Here is a 16491-nt window from a genome sequence, read left to right as displayed (position 1 = left end):
TTTTTCTTCTTTTCGTATAGTTCTAAGTTCCAATTCTAGTAATCATTATAGAATCCGATCCTGCTAAGAGAGAGAGAGGCTCTAACCTCTCTCTAAAATTCCTCTCCTCTTCCTCTTCTTCCAGAGTTCTCCGGCCAGACTTCTGTTGGGGGGGCGATGCCAGTCGCCCGCCCCCCCTCCCCTCCCCTTCTCTCTCTCTCTCTCTCTCTCTCTCTCTCTCTCTCTCTCTCTCTCTCTCTCTCTCTCCAATAATACCAATTTGTTTCTCTCTCCAATAATACCCATTTGTTTATACGTTGCTGCTTTCTACCTCCGGCGAGCTCTGTTTCCTGCTCCGTCGTTCGTTTCTCCAGCCCTCAAGGCCTCTTTCTCCGGTGATGTACTCCGGTGAGCCTGCATTTCGTCACCAATCACGCATGCATTCTATTTTTCCAGTCGCTCGGCCCCCCGTTTCATTTTTCCCCTACCCCATCCGAGTGACTGTTCTCTCTCTCTCTCTCGTTCTGTTTCTTTCCTCTGATTGGATCGGGTTCCCGCCCCTTTTTTCCCCTCCCCGTCCGATCCAATCGTGGGGCTCTTGCATGTGATTTTTGGGGTTTCTACAGGTGCTGAAAAACAGAGCTTGGTTATGTCGGGAAAAAAAAAAAAGGAAGCTTGTGGTGCTGATTAAATAAAAAATGAAGAAGCAGAAGAGAGAGCTTGGTCTTTTTGTTGCCACTCTCGCTGCGGGCAGTGGGTTTGTTCTCGTGCCCTTTGAAATCCGATCGGAGCTCGGCACTCTGCTTTTCCTGCAGTTACGCTGTCCACCAGCATCGTCCAATCTGGCCGCTGTTGTTAGCCCGTTGCTAGATATGCATGCCTATTTTCTTCCCCTCCGATTGCTCGACTTCCCCCTTCTATTTGCCCTTCCCCGTCGAGCATCAGAGCTTTCCCGTGAACAACAACCTCTCTGGTCTCACTTTCCCCTGCTCGACCGGCTATCGCTTTGTGTTTCTCTTCTTTCCCCTCTCCGGTCGGATTTGGTTTTCCCTCATCTGTCTTCCCTTCCCTTCCCTAACCGATCCGATCGATTTTGTTTTGCATGCATATCTGGTGGGTTTGTTTGTTTGTTGTAGGTTGTTGAGGTGCGGCTGTGATGTGGGGCGATTATTTGGTTGTGTTTGATTTCTCGCTTTGGCTAACTAATCTGCGTCGGCCGCTGTTATGAATGAGTGCGATCCGGCCAGCGGTTTGGTCGTTCATGGCTATGGAGTGTGTGTTCACGGGGCTCATGGCAGTGGCGCAAGGAGTCTTCAAGCGGCTCGTAGCGGTGGTTTTTGGGTTGTCTGTTTTATTTTATTTTTCTTTTATGTTAGTTGTGATTTTTTCTCGCGCACGATCACACTGTGTTCTGTTCCTTAGGCCTCTTAGCTTTCGCATGTCGTCGGCACTCTTTACCTTAGGCAATAACACAGTTGTCGTTGTGGTTACGTTTGCTAAATCCTTGTAATATTTCTTTTATATATATAAATGATGTTCTTCTTTGATGGAAAATAAAAAAATATAAAAAAATTCCAGTTCTGGATTTGGTGCTTGTTTGTTGTTTGATTATATCGCCAGAACATTATGCGAAGTGACACATGACAATTGCCTTGGCTTTCTTTACAATAGGAAGAGAAACAGGTTGATGGTGGAATCAACGGAAAGCAGGTGTTCTTGCTCCTGGATGTTTTCTCACATATTTGGATGGTTTACTCTATTTGACTACTGATACGCGGACTTGGGGTCCCTGTACAAATTAGGGATGGTTTACATGAAATTGATGAACGACTCAGATTGTATACTACATTCTTATAGTGCACCATGCACTACAGGGACTCCGGCCCCTTGATACGTACTAGGCTCGTGTTCGTTTACAATTACTGGAAAAGGAAAATAAAAGAACTTTTGTTAACAAAAAGCAAAATAAAAGAACTTTTAAGAAGTTGAATTACTAATTGGATAGTAGGACTAGGAAAACATAAATGGTCCGTTTGTTTTGTTAGCTTAGTTGTTTATTGTTTCAAAAAAGAAAAAAAAAAAATTTTGAAAAGGTTCGCTCATGCTGGAGGAAGCATCCCCATTTAGAAATCCGTCTGATAGCTCATGCAATTCCGAAGAAGTTATTACAGATGAGCCACATGCAGGAAAACTTGCCCGTGTGGTTCTAGCTGGGCTTTAAGTTTATTTTGTGGCTTGGTTGCTTAATTGTTTTTTTTTCTCAAAAAGAAAAGGATCTTCTCTTCTAAACTATGTGAATAATCAAAGTGGCGTTACATCATTTTACTTAATTTAGCCCATACACAGAATTTGTGGAAGGGAGATCAATTATGAGGTTTTTTATTAATTTTTTGTTGTTTTCTTAGGCAAAAAATACATTGATAATAAGAAACAAATAAAGTAAAAAACCAAAGGGTTTGACCTAGAATTAGGAGTTTACTCTTTTAAGGTCTCAGGTTTGATTTTCCTTATCAATATAATTCTTGGGATTACATTACCGATTCACCTTAAAGAAGGGGTTATAGGAATTAGCTTCATGTGCACGCAAGCTGTCTCGAAATACAGTGGACTACCAAAAATGAAAAAAAAGTAAACACTCCATCTCACTTCTTAGTTTCCCTTATGCAAGCAATTGGCTTTTATAAAGGATTAAACATCTGGGAATGACTTCGGTGTCCCCGGTCATTTTGAAGACACCGTAACTTTTGGCATAACAAAACCACTATGAGCATAACCAAAATCTATTATGAGTATAACCAAAACCATTATAAGCATAACAGAACCATAACAAGGCATAACTTGATTCAGGGCCGGCCCAATGGGGAGGCCCAAGAGGCCGCCGCCTTGGGCCTCCACATTTTGGGCAAAAAATGGGGCACCCATTTCTAGATAAGTATATATATTTTCTGTGTGCAACTATAATATAAACTTCTTTGGTGGTTTAGTGGTAGAGTGTTTGCTTTTCCACATAAGATGTTTGGGTTTAAATCCTGGTAGGGTATTTTTTTGCAAAAAAAAATTCCTTCTATGTAGGGCATTATTTCACCACTTGGCCTAGGGCATCCAAATACCTTAATTGGTTTTTTGAATATTCCTTGGTTATGCTTTATTTGGGTTCTGTTATGCTTGTAATGAATTTTAGTTATGCTCATAATGGTGAAATTATACCAAAAATTACGGTGTCCCCAAAATGACCGGAGACACCATAGCATCATCCACTAAACATTTATATCAAATATGTTGTTCTCTTTTTATCTAACGTGGTCATTTCTTTCATCAAATTGAATCGTGTCATAAATACTAAGAGCATCTTTAACCCTGGCCCATATTTTCCCCCAAATTTTATAATACCTACCATAAATTTTGTTAGGCCTAATGTTCTTATTTTATTTTTTCTCTTTACGAAAAATATTATTCTCTCGTATTACATTACCTCTAATTATTCAAAAGGTTGGGCCTTATATATATAGTTTGTTAAATCATTTTGTCTAAATTATTTCCCACGATGACAGGCCAATCGATAATTGATCGAATCAAGTCCCCAAAACGTGCGGATCAAAAAAAAAAAAAAGTCCCCAAAACGCTGTCGTATTACCACCCTATTGCAGCAAGCCCATTTCGTTTGCCCTAGACCTCCAACCCTCGATATAAATACCCTGGACAAATCAGGGTTTCGCATTCTCTTCATCGTTTCACTTCGAGCTTCAGGCGGCGCCGTCCCCCTCCTCCTTCGCCCCTCTCTCTCTCTAAAACGGTTTGTTCCTCTCTCTTCCCTATGTATCTAAGCGCGTAGACGTAGATTTTGTTGTAAGACCCCTCTGTTTCTCTCTCTCTCTGAAAAAATCAGTGCGCAGGTGTTTCAGTGATGGCGGAGGTGGTACCAGTTGCTGTCGTTCCCCAGCCCGATGACAAGAGCAAGGAGAATATCGTCCATTCCGATGTCAAGCTCTTCAACAAATGGTCTTTCGACAGTAGTGAAGTTCAGGTCTTTCATCTCTCTCTCTCTCTCTCTCTCTCTCTCTCCACATCTGTCTCTTTATATATATATGTGCCTGTACGTATCTGTAGAATTTTTGAGACTGTACATCGTATAATTTTATAGTAGACATTTCTAGTTCTATGTTGGTTTTGTGATTAGTAATTTTCCTGAAATGTAACTTTTGTTGTCTGTGTTAGAGAAGATTTTCATTTTGTTTTGGTTGGGAAACTCAGGCTTAGGGCTGCGAATAAACAGAGCCGTTCATGACTGTTTGAGGCTCGACCTGGTGCTCATTTGAGTTCGATTTGTTTTTTATCAAGCGAACCAAACTCGAGGCTCAATTTTAGGCTCGTTCAGTAAATGAGCCACACATGAACCTACAACATTTGGCTTAGAGGTTTAATTATTATTGACTTGTGAAGGTAACAGTTGATTAGAGGTAAAAGAGGTGTATCCTATTGGATTACGTGTATAATTACAGTCCTTAACTTGAATGAGTTAAATTACTCCTACTAAATACTCATTTCATTAAGGTAAAGCTCCCAAAGGCAATGGTGAAAACAATGGGTAAACAATCAAATCGAAAATTGAGCTTCTCTGGGTGAGGAGGGATGACTAATAACTTCACTTGAAGTCCACATCTCTCCAAACTAAGCCTTCAGAAAACATACTCTGTATAAGTTTTTTCGAGGCTGTTTGTGGGTTATTGGGATATAAGAATATATGGACGAAGGAAAAGGAAAATATACGTAGCTAATGGATTAATGAATTAAAAAATCTAGCTTCCCCTTGTATGAGTTGATCTCTAGATTCACTTGTCTTGTTGAATTCCTCATTTTGGTGGGTATTACTCTATTTTCATGAAATGAGTTTTTTCACATCTTTCATTTTTGTCATTGTCAGTTTTTCTTATGATATATGGGCTCCGTAGCCTCAGTTATGGTTGCCAAGTGCATCGGTTGCAGGTCACTGTCGAATCGTCTCAGTAATATCTTTTGTTTGTGTACAACAGGATAAGACTAGATATCATATTTTTGAGAGTAGAATAGTATTTTGTTTCTAAATTCAGTTATGGAAGTCGTATGGACAATTGTATATCAAGGTTCTACACTTTTACATATAAATATATAATCGGTATGGTTCTTGGATGCATGTCCCAATTAGGCATATTGGGTGCATATCTCCTACTACCATCCCGAATTAGCAAGTGCTTGACAGCTTGAGGAGAATCAATGGTTTTTCTGCTGAATTGTAATCTATATGTTGTCCATTAGAACCAAGGCTTTGGGAATTAAACTTGGTTTCTTTTTCTTTTTTTGGCAAACTTGATTTATGGAATTTCTTGTGAATTCCATCACTTCGATTCAGATGTTCCTGAATTTCTAATGTCTTTTCAAAACTTTGTTGATCCACTATTGATCACTGTTAATATGGTTACCCATAAATATACAGTTGGCTATTCTATGTTGTGCCAGGGCATCAATTTTTTTTCACAATTGGTCATTTTTTATGGTGTCACATAGGTTAGTGACATGTCCGTGACGGATTACATTGCTGTGAGTGCTGCCAAGCATGCAACTTATGTGCCTCACACAGCTGGGAGGTACTCAAACAAGCGGTTTAGGAAGGCTCAATGCCCAATTGTGGAAAGGCTTACCAACTCTTTGATGATGCATGGACGAAACAATGGGAAGAAGCTCATGGCAGTCCGCATTGTTAAGCACGCAATGGAAATTATTCATCTGCTGACTGATCAAAATCCCATTCAAGTCATTGTTGATGCTGTAATCAACAGGTAAGACTGCTATGGATTTCTTTTTTGTTTTTGGTTATAGGAAAACCAGTTTCCAATCCATTTGCTACTGTTTCGGCCATGTTTGCATGTCTACCATCAATTGGATCCTGTGTTCTGATGCACTATATTTGGACTGGACCTACTCAAGTGGACCTATAATATCACATAGGCACCTTATGGCATGATTCCTTAAAATCTTTTCTGAAGGAATAGGATTACCTTGCCCGCATCCAAGCATTAGAGTTGGATTGTTTGTCCTTGGAAAACAGGGAGTTGCCAATCCCTATTTTCTGAGGAAACTTTTGGGGGAATTTATTTTGAACATTTTGTGACCCAAGAAAGTTTCCTTCCAGCCTCTATATACTGAAACTTTCTTTATAACTTCTAAAATATGTTTAAAATTTTCTATTTTGCTGGTGAAAAAACAAAAATGGAATCTGTTTTGATTTTATAGAAGTATAGTACACACCCTTTTTTCATCTCATTTTTTCCCCTTGCGGGAAAACTAACTTTATGGCTTTGTAAGTCTGCAACAATAAAATGAAAGGAGCATGACTTAATTACATTCTGCCTAATACTTGCATCAAGTGATAAATACCAAAGTGGAAAATCTAAGTGATTGATGAGCTAGTCTCACTGCTAGATTTTAATAAGTATTTACTTGCTGAACTTTGCTTTCCTTTGTTAATAGTGGACCAAGGGAAGATGCAACTCGAATTGGTTCGGCTGGTGTTGTGAGGCGTCAAGCTGTTGATATATCTCCGCTGCGACGTGTTAACCAGGCTATTTATCTCCTGACAACCGGTGCCCGTGAGAGTGCTTTCAGGAACATCAAGACCATTGCTGAATGTCTTGCCGACGAGCTTATCAATGCTGCCAAAGGGTCTTCCAACAGGTAAAAAGAAGTTAATATTTGGAGTAAAGTGAGTCAAAAGTACATTAAATTGGGGGAAAAAAAAAAAAAAACGAGACTCCAGTGGGCGCCGGCCTTTGTTGCTTGTACAAATCGAGTCGTGCCTCATAATTTTAGCTATTTCTAAGATTTTACTCTTAATACTTGGTGCTCTCTCTCAGTCAAATCAGTTCTGTACTTTCACATAAACTAGTTAGCGTTATATGGTTCACTTTTTTACAAAGTTAATCAATTTTTTTCAGTGCTAAAATTTGATTGCACTTTGGTCTGTTGTTGGTTTGATATTGCTCACATTGACTCACACGCTTATGCACTTAACTATCCTTTTGTATGTGCAGTTACGCAATTAAGAAAAAGGATGAGATTGAAAGGGTTGCAAAAGCCAACCGTTGAAGTTTGAGAGACAAGGCTTGTTTGGCTTGTTGCCATGGAGTTACTGTTTCCTACAGTATTATTTTTCTCTTTTGCTAGTTTTTCAGATTGAGTATTGCAACTAACAGTTTGAAGTTATCATTCTGTGGTTTTGTATTTGGATTTTGATTCTCTTTGGAGATGAAATTATGAAGTACCCGTCTGTTTTGCACTAGAGTATAAATGCATGTATCCTTGAATTCGAATTTTGGTCAGTTACTTCTGTTTCAAAATCAGAGCTGTCTTTATACATCGTTTTGCATGAGATTTGTGCATAATTTTTATTTACCAAGTTGCATGAATGGGTTTCAGCCTACTTCTGGAGCTACAACAAATCTCTATCCCTTGAGAAAACACCCATTGCTTTACTTACAACAAAAAACCAGTGTCCTCGTCCCCATTCCACTAGCTAGTTTTCCCTAATCTATTTTGTGTTTCGGACTTGCAACATTGATAAAGGAGAGAGATCGCCAGCCCATAAAATTGTTCACTAAGAGATCATTTACCATCTCAATCCCCAGGTTAGCTGCAATGTGTTGAGTTCTTCTGTACGTTCAACAAAAATTCTGAGGCGAACAAGCTAGGGCAATTCTGTGGTTTAATGCGCCATTCAATGAAGTTCAACTTGAATTCTTCTTGTGTTTGAAGTTATGAGCGACAACCAAATAACTCGATCCGGTGGCTTAAGGGTATTTGCAGGTATCACTACAATTACGCAACACAAGGGATGCTCGTTGAAATGAAAAAATTAAGAACACAGGTACCCTGAAGTGGGTACAGTTGACTTGACTAGAAATATGGTAGAGTTATACTGAACACACCCACATGACAACGAGCCGTCCATATGGTGAGGTCAAATGTTGCGACTCTCTCTCTCATAGAAGTAGCATGGGATTCACAGAGAGACAAGTAGAAGACAGTTGAATATCAAGACAACTGTTTCGTTTAACCGGAAGAAAGATATTCCGCGAAAATCAAGTTCCAACTCGACAGGAAAAATGATCCGATTTTTGTGTCCTGTCCAAACGCTCCATCACAGAATATGATGAACTCAAAGCCAACAATTCAAACAACAAAAGCAAAAAGAAAAACAAGAAATGCTAGTCAAACTGCAAATGCAACGAGAAAAACATTGAAAAGAGAAAGATATACTTAAGGCATTAATAAAGTTCTGTTCCATCTTTCCCGACAAAATTTCAGTAGTCTTCTCCTTCATCTTCCTCCTCGACGCCTTCCGCTGCAACTTCCTCATAGTCTTTCTCAAGAGCAGCGAGATCCTCCCGTGCTTCTGAGAACTCGCCTTCCTCCATGCCTTCACCAACATACCAGTGGACAAATGCTCTCTTGGCATACATCAGATCGAATTTATGGTCAATTCGGGAGAAAACCTCTGCCACCGCTGTGTTGTTGCTTATCATGCAAACTGCACGCTGCACCTTTGCAAGATCGCCCCCAGGTACCACTGTTGGTGGCTGGTAGTTGATGCCACACTTGAAACCAGTGGGGCACCTGATATTTGCAGATACCAAAATTTTTAGGATCACGGGCATTGGGAGCAATATAGGTATACTAGAATTTTCTTTTTTGGTTCTCACACACCATTTCTCTATCTGACTATTTTAGCAGTTGGAAGTCGTTACCTAGTATTTCCTTTTCTTTCAAATCAAGATAATAAACAAACCATAAATATCCAATTCTTAACCAATAGGAAGAACAAAATACATTTCACCAGAGTTGTAGTCAGTAATCGAACGAAAAGAATTAACGGTGATGAAAGACCTCATTTTCTGGAAGAAACAATTTAAAAACCCATTTCCAATTATGTTGTGATTAAACTTTGCTGGTTCTTTTTAGTGGGTTCGTTCTAAATTCTTTTTAAACCATACATTACTTGTTTGATGCGTTTGACATGCAGTGGTTGCTCACCGTAGATCTGCCACTAAAACCTGTTGGGATCTATGCACACAGCCACACACCAAAGAAAAGGGAAAATGACAGCCCAGGACGTGTTTTGATTGTTAATACCCTCCACGGACATGCTACGAACAATTGTTAATGCTGAAAACGTCCTTGGCGGGTATTAATTATCAAAACATGTCCTTGGCCGTCATTTTCCCAAATTTAGGATCATTAGAATTGGTACTAATAGACTATAGAAGAAATACAAATCTTAACATTGCTCAAACATCTAAATTGTGGCTGTTTCAGAAGTTGACATTATTACCTTGTGTCCCTTGACATGCACAGTAGATAAGAAACATAAGATACAGGAAGACCAGAAAGCACAATATGAACATTGCACTAGCATCAAATATGATGGGTAAACCTACACCGGCAAATTTTGGAAAAGGTTTGAGCAGACTGAAATTATTTACCCCAGGAAGACCATTTGAAAAGCATATCAGAAACAAAGACATGGTGAGTAAAATTGTGTTGCACAAGTATCATAATTTTGTGAAGGAAACTCACCAGTCAACAAACTGAACAGTCCGTTTAGACTTAATGGCGCCAACAGCAGCATTGACATCCTTGGGCACTACATCTCCACGATACATTAAACAACATGCCATGTACTTCCCATGCCTTGGGTCACATTTGGCCATCATGTTTGAGGGATCAAATACGGCATTGGTGATTTCTGGTATGGATATCTGCTCGTGATATGCTTTTACAGCTGATATCACTGGTGCATAAGATGAGAGCATGAAATGAATGCGAGGATATGGCACCAGGTTAGTTTGGAACTCTGTAACGTCCACATTGATGGCTCCGTCAAACCTGAGGGAAGTGGTCAACGAGGAGATAACTTGAGAAATCAAGCGATTTAAGTTGGTGTAAGTTGGCCTCTCAATGTCTAAGGATCTCCTGCAGATATCATATATAGCTTCATTGTCTAGGAGCACAGCAACGTCTGTGTGTTCAAGGAGGGAATGAGTGGACAATACGCTGTTGTAAGGCTCCACAACCGCAGTTGAAACCTGGAGATTTTGGATAAAATCGTCACAAGAATTTATTATGTTTTCTTGCCCTTTTCTCTCTGTTCTGTCTTGGATAAGCAAGTTTTTTCCAACTAATAGTGGAAGCAAAATCTTCAGCAAATTTTTACAGCATGCGAAGACTCTAACTCTATAGATATGTCTAACGCGCTAAAGTGTTCAATCAGGGTTAGCTGTGTCAAATGGTCTTGGGTAGAACTCAAACCTAATGCTAGCTATTGAATTGAGGGTCCCTCATGCTTATACACTTCATATTACTTAGTTACCTAGGCGTGTGACTTCACCTCAAAAGCTGCATGAATCATTTTTCCCAAAAAAGAGAGGATAAAATCATTTTCTCTTCATAAAATCATCTCTGATGAAATTAGAGTAAAATGTAAGAAAATTTATCTACCATGCATTTGAAATCATAGAACTTTTGTGTTATTCTTACTGAAGAAGAAAGGCGAGGGGGGGACACAAAAAGGTTTTTCCTTAGTTTGTGGAGAAGAATTGACTTGTCTTAGCAACAAATTTTCTGTACTTCATGTCATTCTAGTTATTGTCTTAAGGAAGTACCTGAGGTGAAGGATAGATGGTGAAACCAAGCTTTGACTTCTTTCCATATTCTACAGACAAGCGCTCCAAAAGCAATGACCCCAATCCAGAACCAGTGCCACCACCAACGGCGTTAAACACCAAAAACCCTTGCAAACCAGTGCAGTTGTCTGCTAATTTTCTCACTCGGTCAAGACATATCTCAATGACATCCTTCCCCACTGCAGCGCATAACAAACAAAACAGTTTTAGCAAGTTATGTCCAACGAAATTATAGACTCTATTTGGTTTCTGTTTCCAGAATTAGTTTGCAGTATACTTTCCAGAGACAACCTTGTTTAGATAGCGGTCTCAAAACATAATCTATGAGCTTTACTTCTGGAAAAGCCCATTTTTGGGAGCATATATATTAGAAGTACAGTTTGCTATACTCTAAAACCGATTCAGATGCAAATGAACGAATAATTAAAGCAACAAGGGCTTTTGTTTTCCTTAAAATGTAATCTCCAGGATTTATTTTGAAAACAGAAACCATTAACATTTGAATCGCAGATTGAAGGTTACCTGTATAATGTCCTCTCGCAAAGTTATTGGCGGCATCCTCTTTGCCAGAAATAAGTTGCTCTGGGTGAAAAAGTTGTCTGTAGGTCCCAGTCCTAACTTCATCAACCACGGTTGGTTCCAGATCAAGGAATATTGCCCGAGGCACATGCTTTCCAGCACTGGTTTCACTGAAGAAGGTATTAAAGGCATCGTGTCCAACACCAAATGAGGTGTCACTGCAAGCACATAAGATAAACCCCATTAGGCCCAAAGAAGGTTGGAAAACAAAGAGCTGCTGAATTTGTTTCCGACAGATAAAAATAACCATATTCGCCATTTGGATGGTAAATATATGTGGGGCAAGTCATCGAAGGACTCAAGGACTCACCAAATACAGAGATTCCTTCATGACATTTGATGGTCTTGATCCTGATCTCTCAATTAAGAGTCACATATGGGAATACTCATATGGAAACCATCCATATACTACCTTGTTACAGAATAGTGACACACGTAACCATAAAATGGAAAGGGCGATTTTAGATGTGCAAGTAACAAGTTTAAACTAACATCCTGATGCAAAAGGTCCAAACTGGAATCAACGGGACGAGGAAGATTTTTGAGATATGACTTCATTGATCCTACCAAGTGGCCTCTTTTTACTCAGATGTGGAGCATCTGGTGACATAAAGTCAAAATGATACATAAGCAGTGACCATTCCAACTTCTTAGTTCTCACTGCAAAAGATACTTCAACTTGCAAGTGCGAAAAGAGATTAAAGTATGACCATTTCCAGTAGTTATGGTGCCTACGAGGTTACTTGGTTAGAATGAGATCAACTCATTTTGGTAGTGTACTACTGGTCTGATTGAGTACATCCCAAAGTTCATATACGTAAATGACAAACGCAATAATTTGTTTGGAACCAATAATAGAAACAAGAGAAATCTACACAATGAAATGCAGAAGAACACACTACTACCGAAAACCATGAACCAACCTAAATGACACAAACAATTATTCATTTGAAAATAAAAACCAGAGAAATCTACTCAAAGTCGCCCGAAAATACAATGAAGAAGAGCTTGCTACCACCAAAAAAACATGAGCCCCCCCGCCCAGGCCCCAACCACCACACCTAATACATAACCTTTTGGGTTGAATACATGGAGAAAAAACAGAACTTAGACCTCACCCACGATCTCAGACCCGAGGCTACGCAAATATATTTGGCGATCTTGGGGCACCGCCACGGCCCATGTGGTGACCCAAAACTCTTATACACCACACATTTCTGCTGGGCGCAGTACTAAGTTACAGCAAAATGTGTGGAACAAGACCCCCAAATAATTACTCCAAGGCTACAGCTTACGAGTAACAACTGCCAACAAACAAACCATACAAACTAAGAAAAACAGAGCTCAACTATAGTCTATAAACAGATTCAAAATTTTCAGATCCACAAAGACAAATTTAAACCCAGTTAGCAAAAAACGAGTACACAAACGTAGATTATCGAAAAACAGGCCGCATCTACTGATACACAAAAACCCAGATGCAGAAATCTCTATATATGAAAAAAGATGAATGGAGAATGTCGAAAATAGATGTACCTAGGCATCATCCCATCGGGCTGAATGCCATGTTCAAGGCAGTAGAGCTCCCAGCAGGAGTTACCCACCTGAATCCCAGCCTGTCCTATGTGAATGCTTATCACCTCCCTCATCGCTTTCTCTCTCTCTCTGCTCTTCCTCTCTCTCTACAATCTTTTTCCAGTAAGAGGGGATGGGTGAGAAGATATTTTGGTGAAGATATTTAGGCTTAGACATTTTGTGAAGAAAGAGGGAGGAGGGATACAGAGGTCATCAACCAAAAGATTGCCAACTCACAGAGGATTCGAACGAATGGATCTAATAATGGTATTGCATGAGACTTGGAATCCGCCGAAGGTTATAGGGGACCCACCTGTGGCTGACTTGGAGCCCACTTGTTGGTGGGTTCTACCCAGCTCAGCTAACGTGGCCTTCTTTTTTGCGCCAAAACGTACCTCTTAATTGTTTTTAGACAAATTGCGCAGAGGAAATTGATTTTCTATTTGAGTGATGCTATTTGCACATATGAAATGTACATATGAATTTTGTGGAGTTTATCTCAGATCTCATAAAGATAATTCGAATCGTCTATTATTTTTAAAATATTTTTTTATGGAGCCCTGTAAAAAATCAGCTCAACCCGACATCGATAAGAATTTTTTCTGAATTTGTAAGGGCGAAACTAAGTAGTTAAGTAGTTTCGCCTCCACAAATTCAGAAAAAATCCTTACTAATATCGGGTTGAGCTGATTTTTTACAGGGCTCCTTAAAAAATATTTTAAAAATAATGAACGATTCGAATCATCTTTGTTGGACCCTAGATAGGCCCCCAAAACTCATATGTACATGGTATTAGAGCTGGGCAACGGACACGAAACACGATAACACGACATGAATCGGACAAGAAATTAACGGGTTAGGATTAAACATTTCTGATACGAAACATGAAAATGACACGACTCAAGAACACAAATTCTAAATGGATCGGGTTCGGGTTGAACACGAGAGACATGAAATTGACACAACCAACACGATTACTAATCTGTGTCACCCATTAACACTAACATATATATATATATATATATATATATATATATATATATATCGGAGCGGTTTCGGAGACACCCAAAAAAACACCTAAAAAAACACCTCATAGTTCCCGATCAAATTTTGATGATCCGAGCCGCTCAATGTGATCAGAACGTGATTTTAAAGGTACCCACGAGAAATCAACAAAAAAATGACCGGGAATGACTTGATCTGAACAGTTTCAAACAGTTTTTTATTGAACGGTTCAAATAAAACTGCTCAAATCAAGCCTTTCCCGATCATTTTTTTTGTTAATTTCTCGCGAGCACCCTTAAAATTATATTTTGCACACATTGAACGGTTCGGATCATACAAATTTGATCAGGAACTATGAGTTTGAGATTTGGGGTGTTTTTTTAGGTATTTTTTTGGGTGTCCCTTGAACCGTCCCGTATATATATATATGGTATATCTGTAATTCTATATAGAGTTGGGCAACAGACACGATAACACGACACGAACCGGACACAAAGTTAACGGATTAGGATTGAGCATTTTTTACACGAAACTGACACGACTCGAGAAACACGAATTCTAAATGGGTTGGGTTCAGGTCGGGTGATTTGTGACACGAACCCGACTGACCCGACCCGACTTGTTATCCAGGTCTACATAGTATGTACATTTCATAGGTACCCATAGGCCATAGCTTTATTGTTTCTTTTTGGTTCTTTTGAATTTCGGATGTCTTTCGTTTTGGGAATTGATTTTCACAAACCCTTTTTTTTGCAATTCACACACTCTTTTTTGTCTTTATCCACTTGAATTTGCTATCTTTTCCTTTATTCAATACATTGTTTCACATATTCAAGGACAAAATTATAAATTCATGTGGATAAAAACAAAAATAAGAGTGTGAATTGTTAAAAGGGTTTGAAAATTGTTTTCCTTCGTTAAATATGGAAATAAGGTTAATCTCACTATTTGAATTCCTTATCAAAGGTAAAGAATATTAATTCAACCACACTAAGTTAGGAAACATTGTTTTTGCAATCCTACTAAGTTAGAAAATAATATTGATGAAATCTCAATAAGATAGGAAACACATATAGTTGTAAATATGTACATGATAATTAAAGGATTAAAAAGATAAATCACATGTCAATATGATGTAAACATAATTCTGAAAAGTGGGCAAGATGGCAACTTGCGTGGTATGCCCACTTAAGATGATTATTTAATTTCCTCTTAAAATGCAATGTTTAGCTTGTCTTTCAACAGGGAAATTTGTGTACGTGCATATTTATATATATAATCCTTGTTCGATCAATAAACTTCCTATTTGAGGATTTTCTTTTAATTTTCTAAATTTGAAAATAAAAATCCATTTATTTCATTAAATAAGAGAGTCTAAAAATGAAAATTATTTCTTTACATAATATTCATTGAGTTTTATTTTCACTCCATGCCTACAAATATATATACGTGGTTTCTTTGAACTATTACTAGAGCGATGTATTAAATTGCATCAACAAAATAGTCCATATTGGCCCTTTAGTTGATGGTGAAAGACTATATATACCCAACTAATAGTGAAAGAAATAATTATACCCAAAACTCATGTTAGGATAGACTATATATAGATCTCACACGTTGGGAAATATATAGTTTAATACATGTTTAATTTTGGAGCAAAAAATTATTTGATGGTATCGTCAGTAATTACATATTCAATATCTTTATAAACGCGTCTAATATCTTTATAAACGCGTCTAAAGTTTCATATAGATTACTTTTAAAAATATTTCTCTCACATGCATTAAAATGTCATGATTGATCCTTGAATATCCTCTTTCGTAGAATATTCGTTTGTTCTTTCTCAAGTTTTGGGCTTATAATATACTATTTACTTTTTATTTCTCCAAGCAAAGGCAAATCTCTTCGCAACGTAGTGTCTATGGTGTCGGCTTGACCTTTTATAAGTAGAAAAAACATAAAACTCTCAAAATAAAGAAGCTTACCGTCTACAATTAATTCAACACACCGCCACCTTAATTTTTCGAGGAGAATTTCTATTCTCAACTCATAATAGATTTGTTTGCTTAGATTATTAAATTAGTTATTTTTATCGTTTGATTAGATTATTGAATCATTTCCTTCTCTTAAATGTGTGCAAATGTTTATTCTTACACACTTCTTTTTTAGGAGAAGTTTTTAATCACATATAAGAATATGTGGCTCCCTTAAATATAACTCAATTTTAATGCTTGTATCCAACCAAATAAAAAGACCTGTGCAATTGGAACGAGTTTGATTGTCTCCGGTCCTTACTTTGGACTAAACTAGACAATACCGATCTTGAACGTCTATCCAACAAGTAAAGGTAAAACTGGCGTCTCAAGTTAAAACAAATGATTGTTGGCACGAAAGAAATGGAAAAGCTGAATTTGGCGGCCCCTTCCGAGATCGTATGGGCAAGTGGCTTTTGAGCTGATCTGGAGATTTGCTTCGGGCGATAGAGACTCTCCCACAAGACGGCCAAAGCAATGTCCGCATTGATCAACTATGGACCCCCTATTGGACACCCTCACCAAGCTTTTGCTAGTGATCCCAAAAATGCAAACCAGAGTGTAGATCATATGGCCACACTGGGAGCAGCGCAAATGGAGGAATTTAT

General features: G+C 38.5%; 2 protein-coding genes across 3 annotated transcripts; one reads left to right on the top strand and one right to left on the bottom strand.

Annotated features, from left to right (window-relative positions):
• The first annotated feature begins 3616 nt into the window (after positions 1 to 3616).
• LOC131324447 (small ribosomal subunit protein uS7) lies at positions 3617 to 7300 on the top strand. 2 transcript variants are annotated; one of them, XM_058356410.1, is made up of 5 exons: positions 3617 to 3772; positions 3873 to 4003; positions 5521 to 5792; positions 6484 to 6687; positions 7044 to 7300. In XM_058356410.1, the coding sequence occupies exons 2-5, from the start codon at positions 3884 to 3886 to the stop codon at positions 7096 to 7098; spliced, it is 651 nt and encodes a 216-aa protein (XP_058212393.1). In that variant the 5' UTR covers positions 3617 to 3772; positions 3873 to 3883; the 3' UTR covers positions 7099 to 7300. The 2 variants fall into 2 exon arrangements, with proteins under 2 accessions (XP_058212393.1, XP_058212394.1); XM_058356411.1 differs by having other exon boundaries at positions 3701 to 3776.
• A 718-nt stretch (positions 7301 to 8018) lies between these two features.
• On the bottom strand, positions 8019 to 13073 carry LOC131324446 (tubulin alpha-5 chain-like). The gene is made up of 5 exons (XM_058356409.1): positions 12807 to 13073; positions 11214 to 11428; positions 10671 to 10870; positions 9586 to 10094; positions 8019 to 8625 (listed from the first exon to the last, which is right to left on the bottom strand). The coding sequence occupies exons 1-5, from the start codon at positions 12917 to 12919 to the stop codon at positions 8313 to 8315; spliced, it is 1350 nt and encodes a 449-aa protein (XP_058212392.1). The 5' UTR covers positions 12920 to 13073; the 3' UTR covers positions 8019 to 8312.
• Between the last annotated feature and the right edge of the window lie 3418 nt (positions 13074 to 16491).

Source organism: Rhododendron vialii, chromosome 4a (genome assembly GCF_030253575.1).
Source record: "Rhododendron vialii isolate Sample 1 chromosome 4a, ASM3025357v1".
In the NCBI taxonomy this organism is placed as follows: domain Eukaryota; kingdom Viridiplantae; phylum Streptophyta; class Magnoliopsida; order Ericales; family Ericaceae; genus Rhododendron; species Rhododendron vialii.
This window is presented reverse-complemented; position numbering and strand designations above follow the sequence as displayed.

Excerpts from the sequence above, each read along its gene's own strand:
- LOC131324447 (XM_058356410.1), top strand. The coding sequence starts at position 3,884 with ATGGCGGAGGTGGTACCAGTTGCTGTCGTTCCCCAGCCCGATGACAAG. Across the intron at positions 5,793-6,483 it reads GTTGATGCTGTAATCAACAG|TGGACCAAGGGAAGATGCAA; the intron begins GTAAGACTGCTA and ends CTTTGTTAATAG. Across the intron at positions 6,688-7,043 it reads GCCAAAGGGTCTTCCAACAG|TTACGCAATTAAGAAAAAGG; the intron begins GTAAAAAGAAGT and ends TTGTATGTGCAG.
- LOC131324446 (XM_058356409.1), bottom strand. The coding sequence starts at position 12,919 with ATGAGGGAGGTGATAAGCATTCACATAGGACAGGCTGGGATTCAGGTG. Across the intron at positions 11,429-12,806 it reads CCCGATGGGATGATGCCTAG|TGACACCTCATTTGGTGTTG; the intron begins GTACATCTATTT and ends ATGTGCTTGCAG. Across the intron at positions 10,871-11,213 it reads TGCGAGAGGACATTATACAG|TGGGGAAGGATGTCATTGAG; the intron begins GTAACCTTCAAT and ends TATGCGCTGCAG.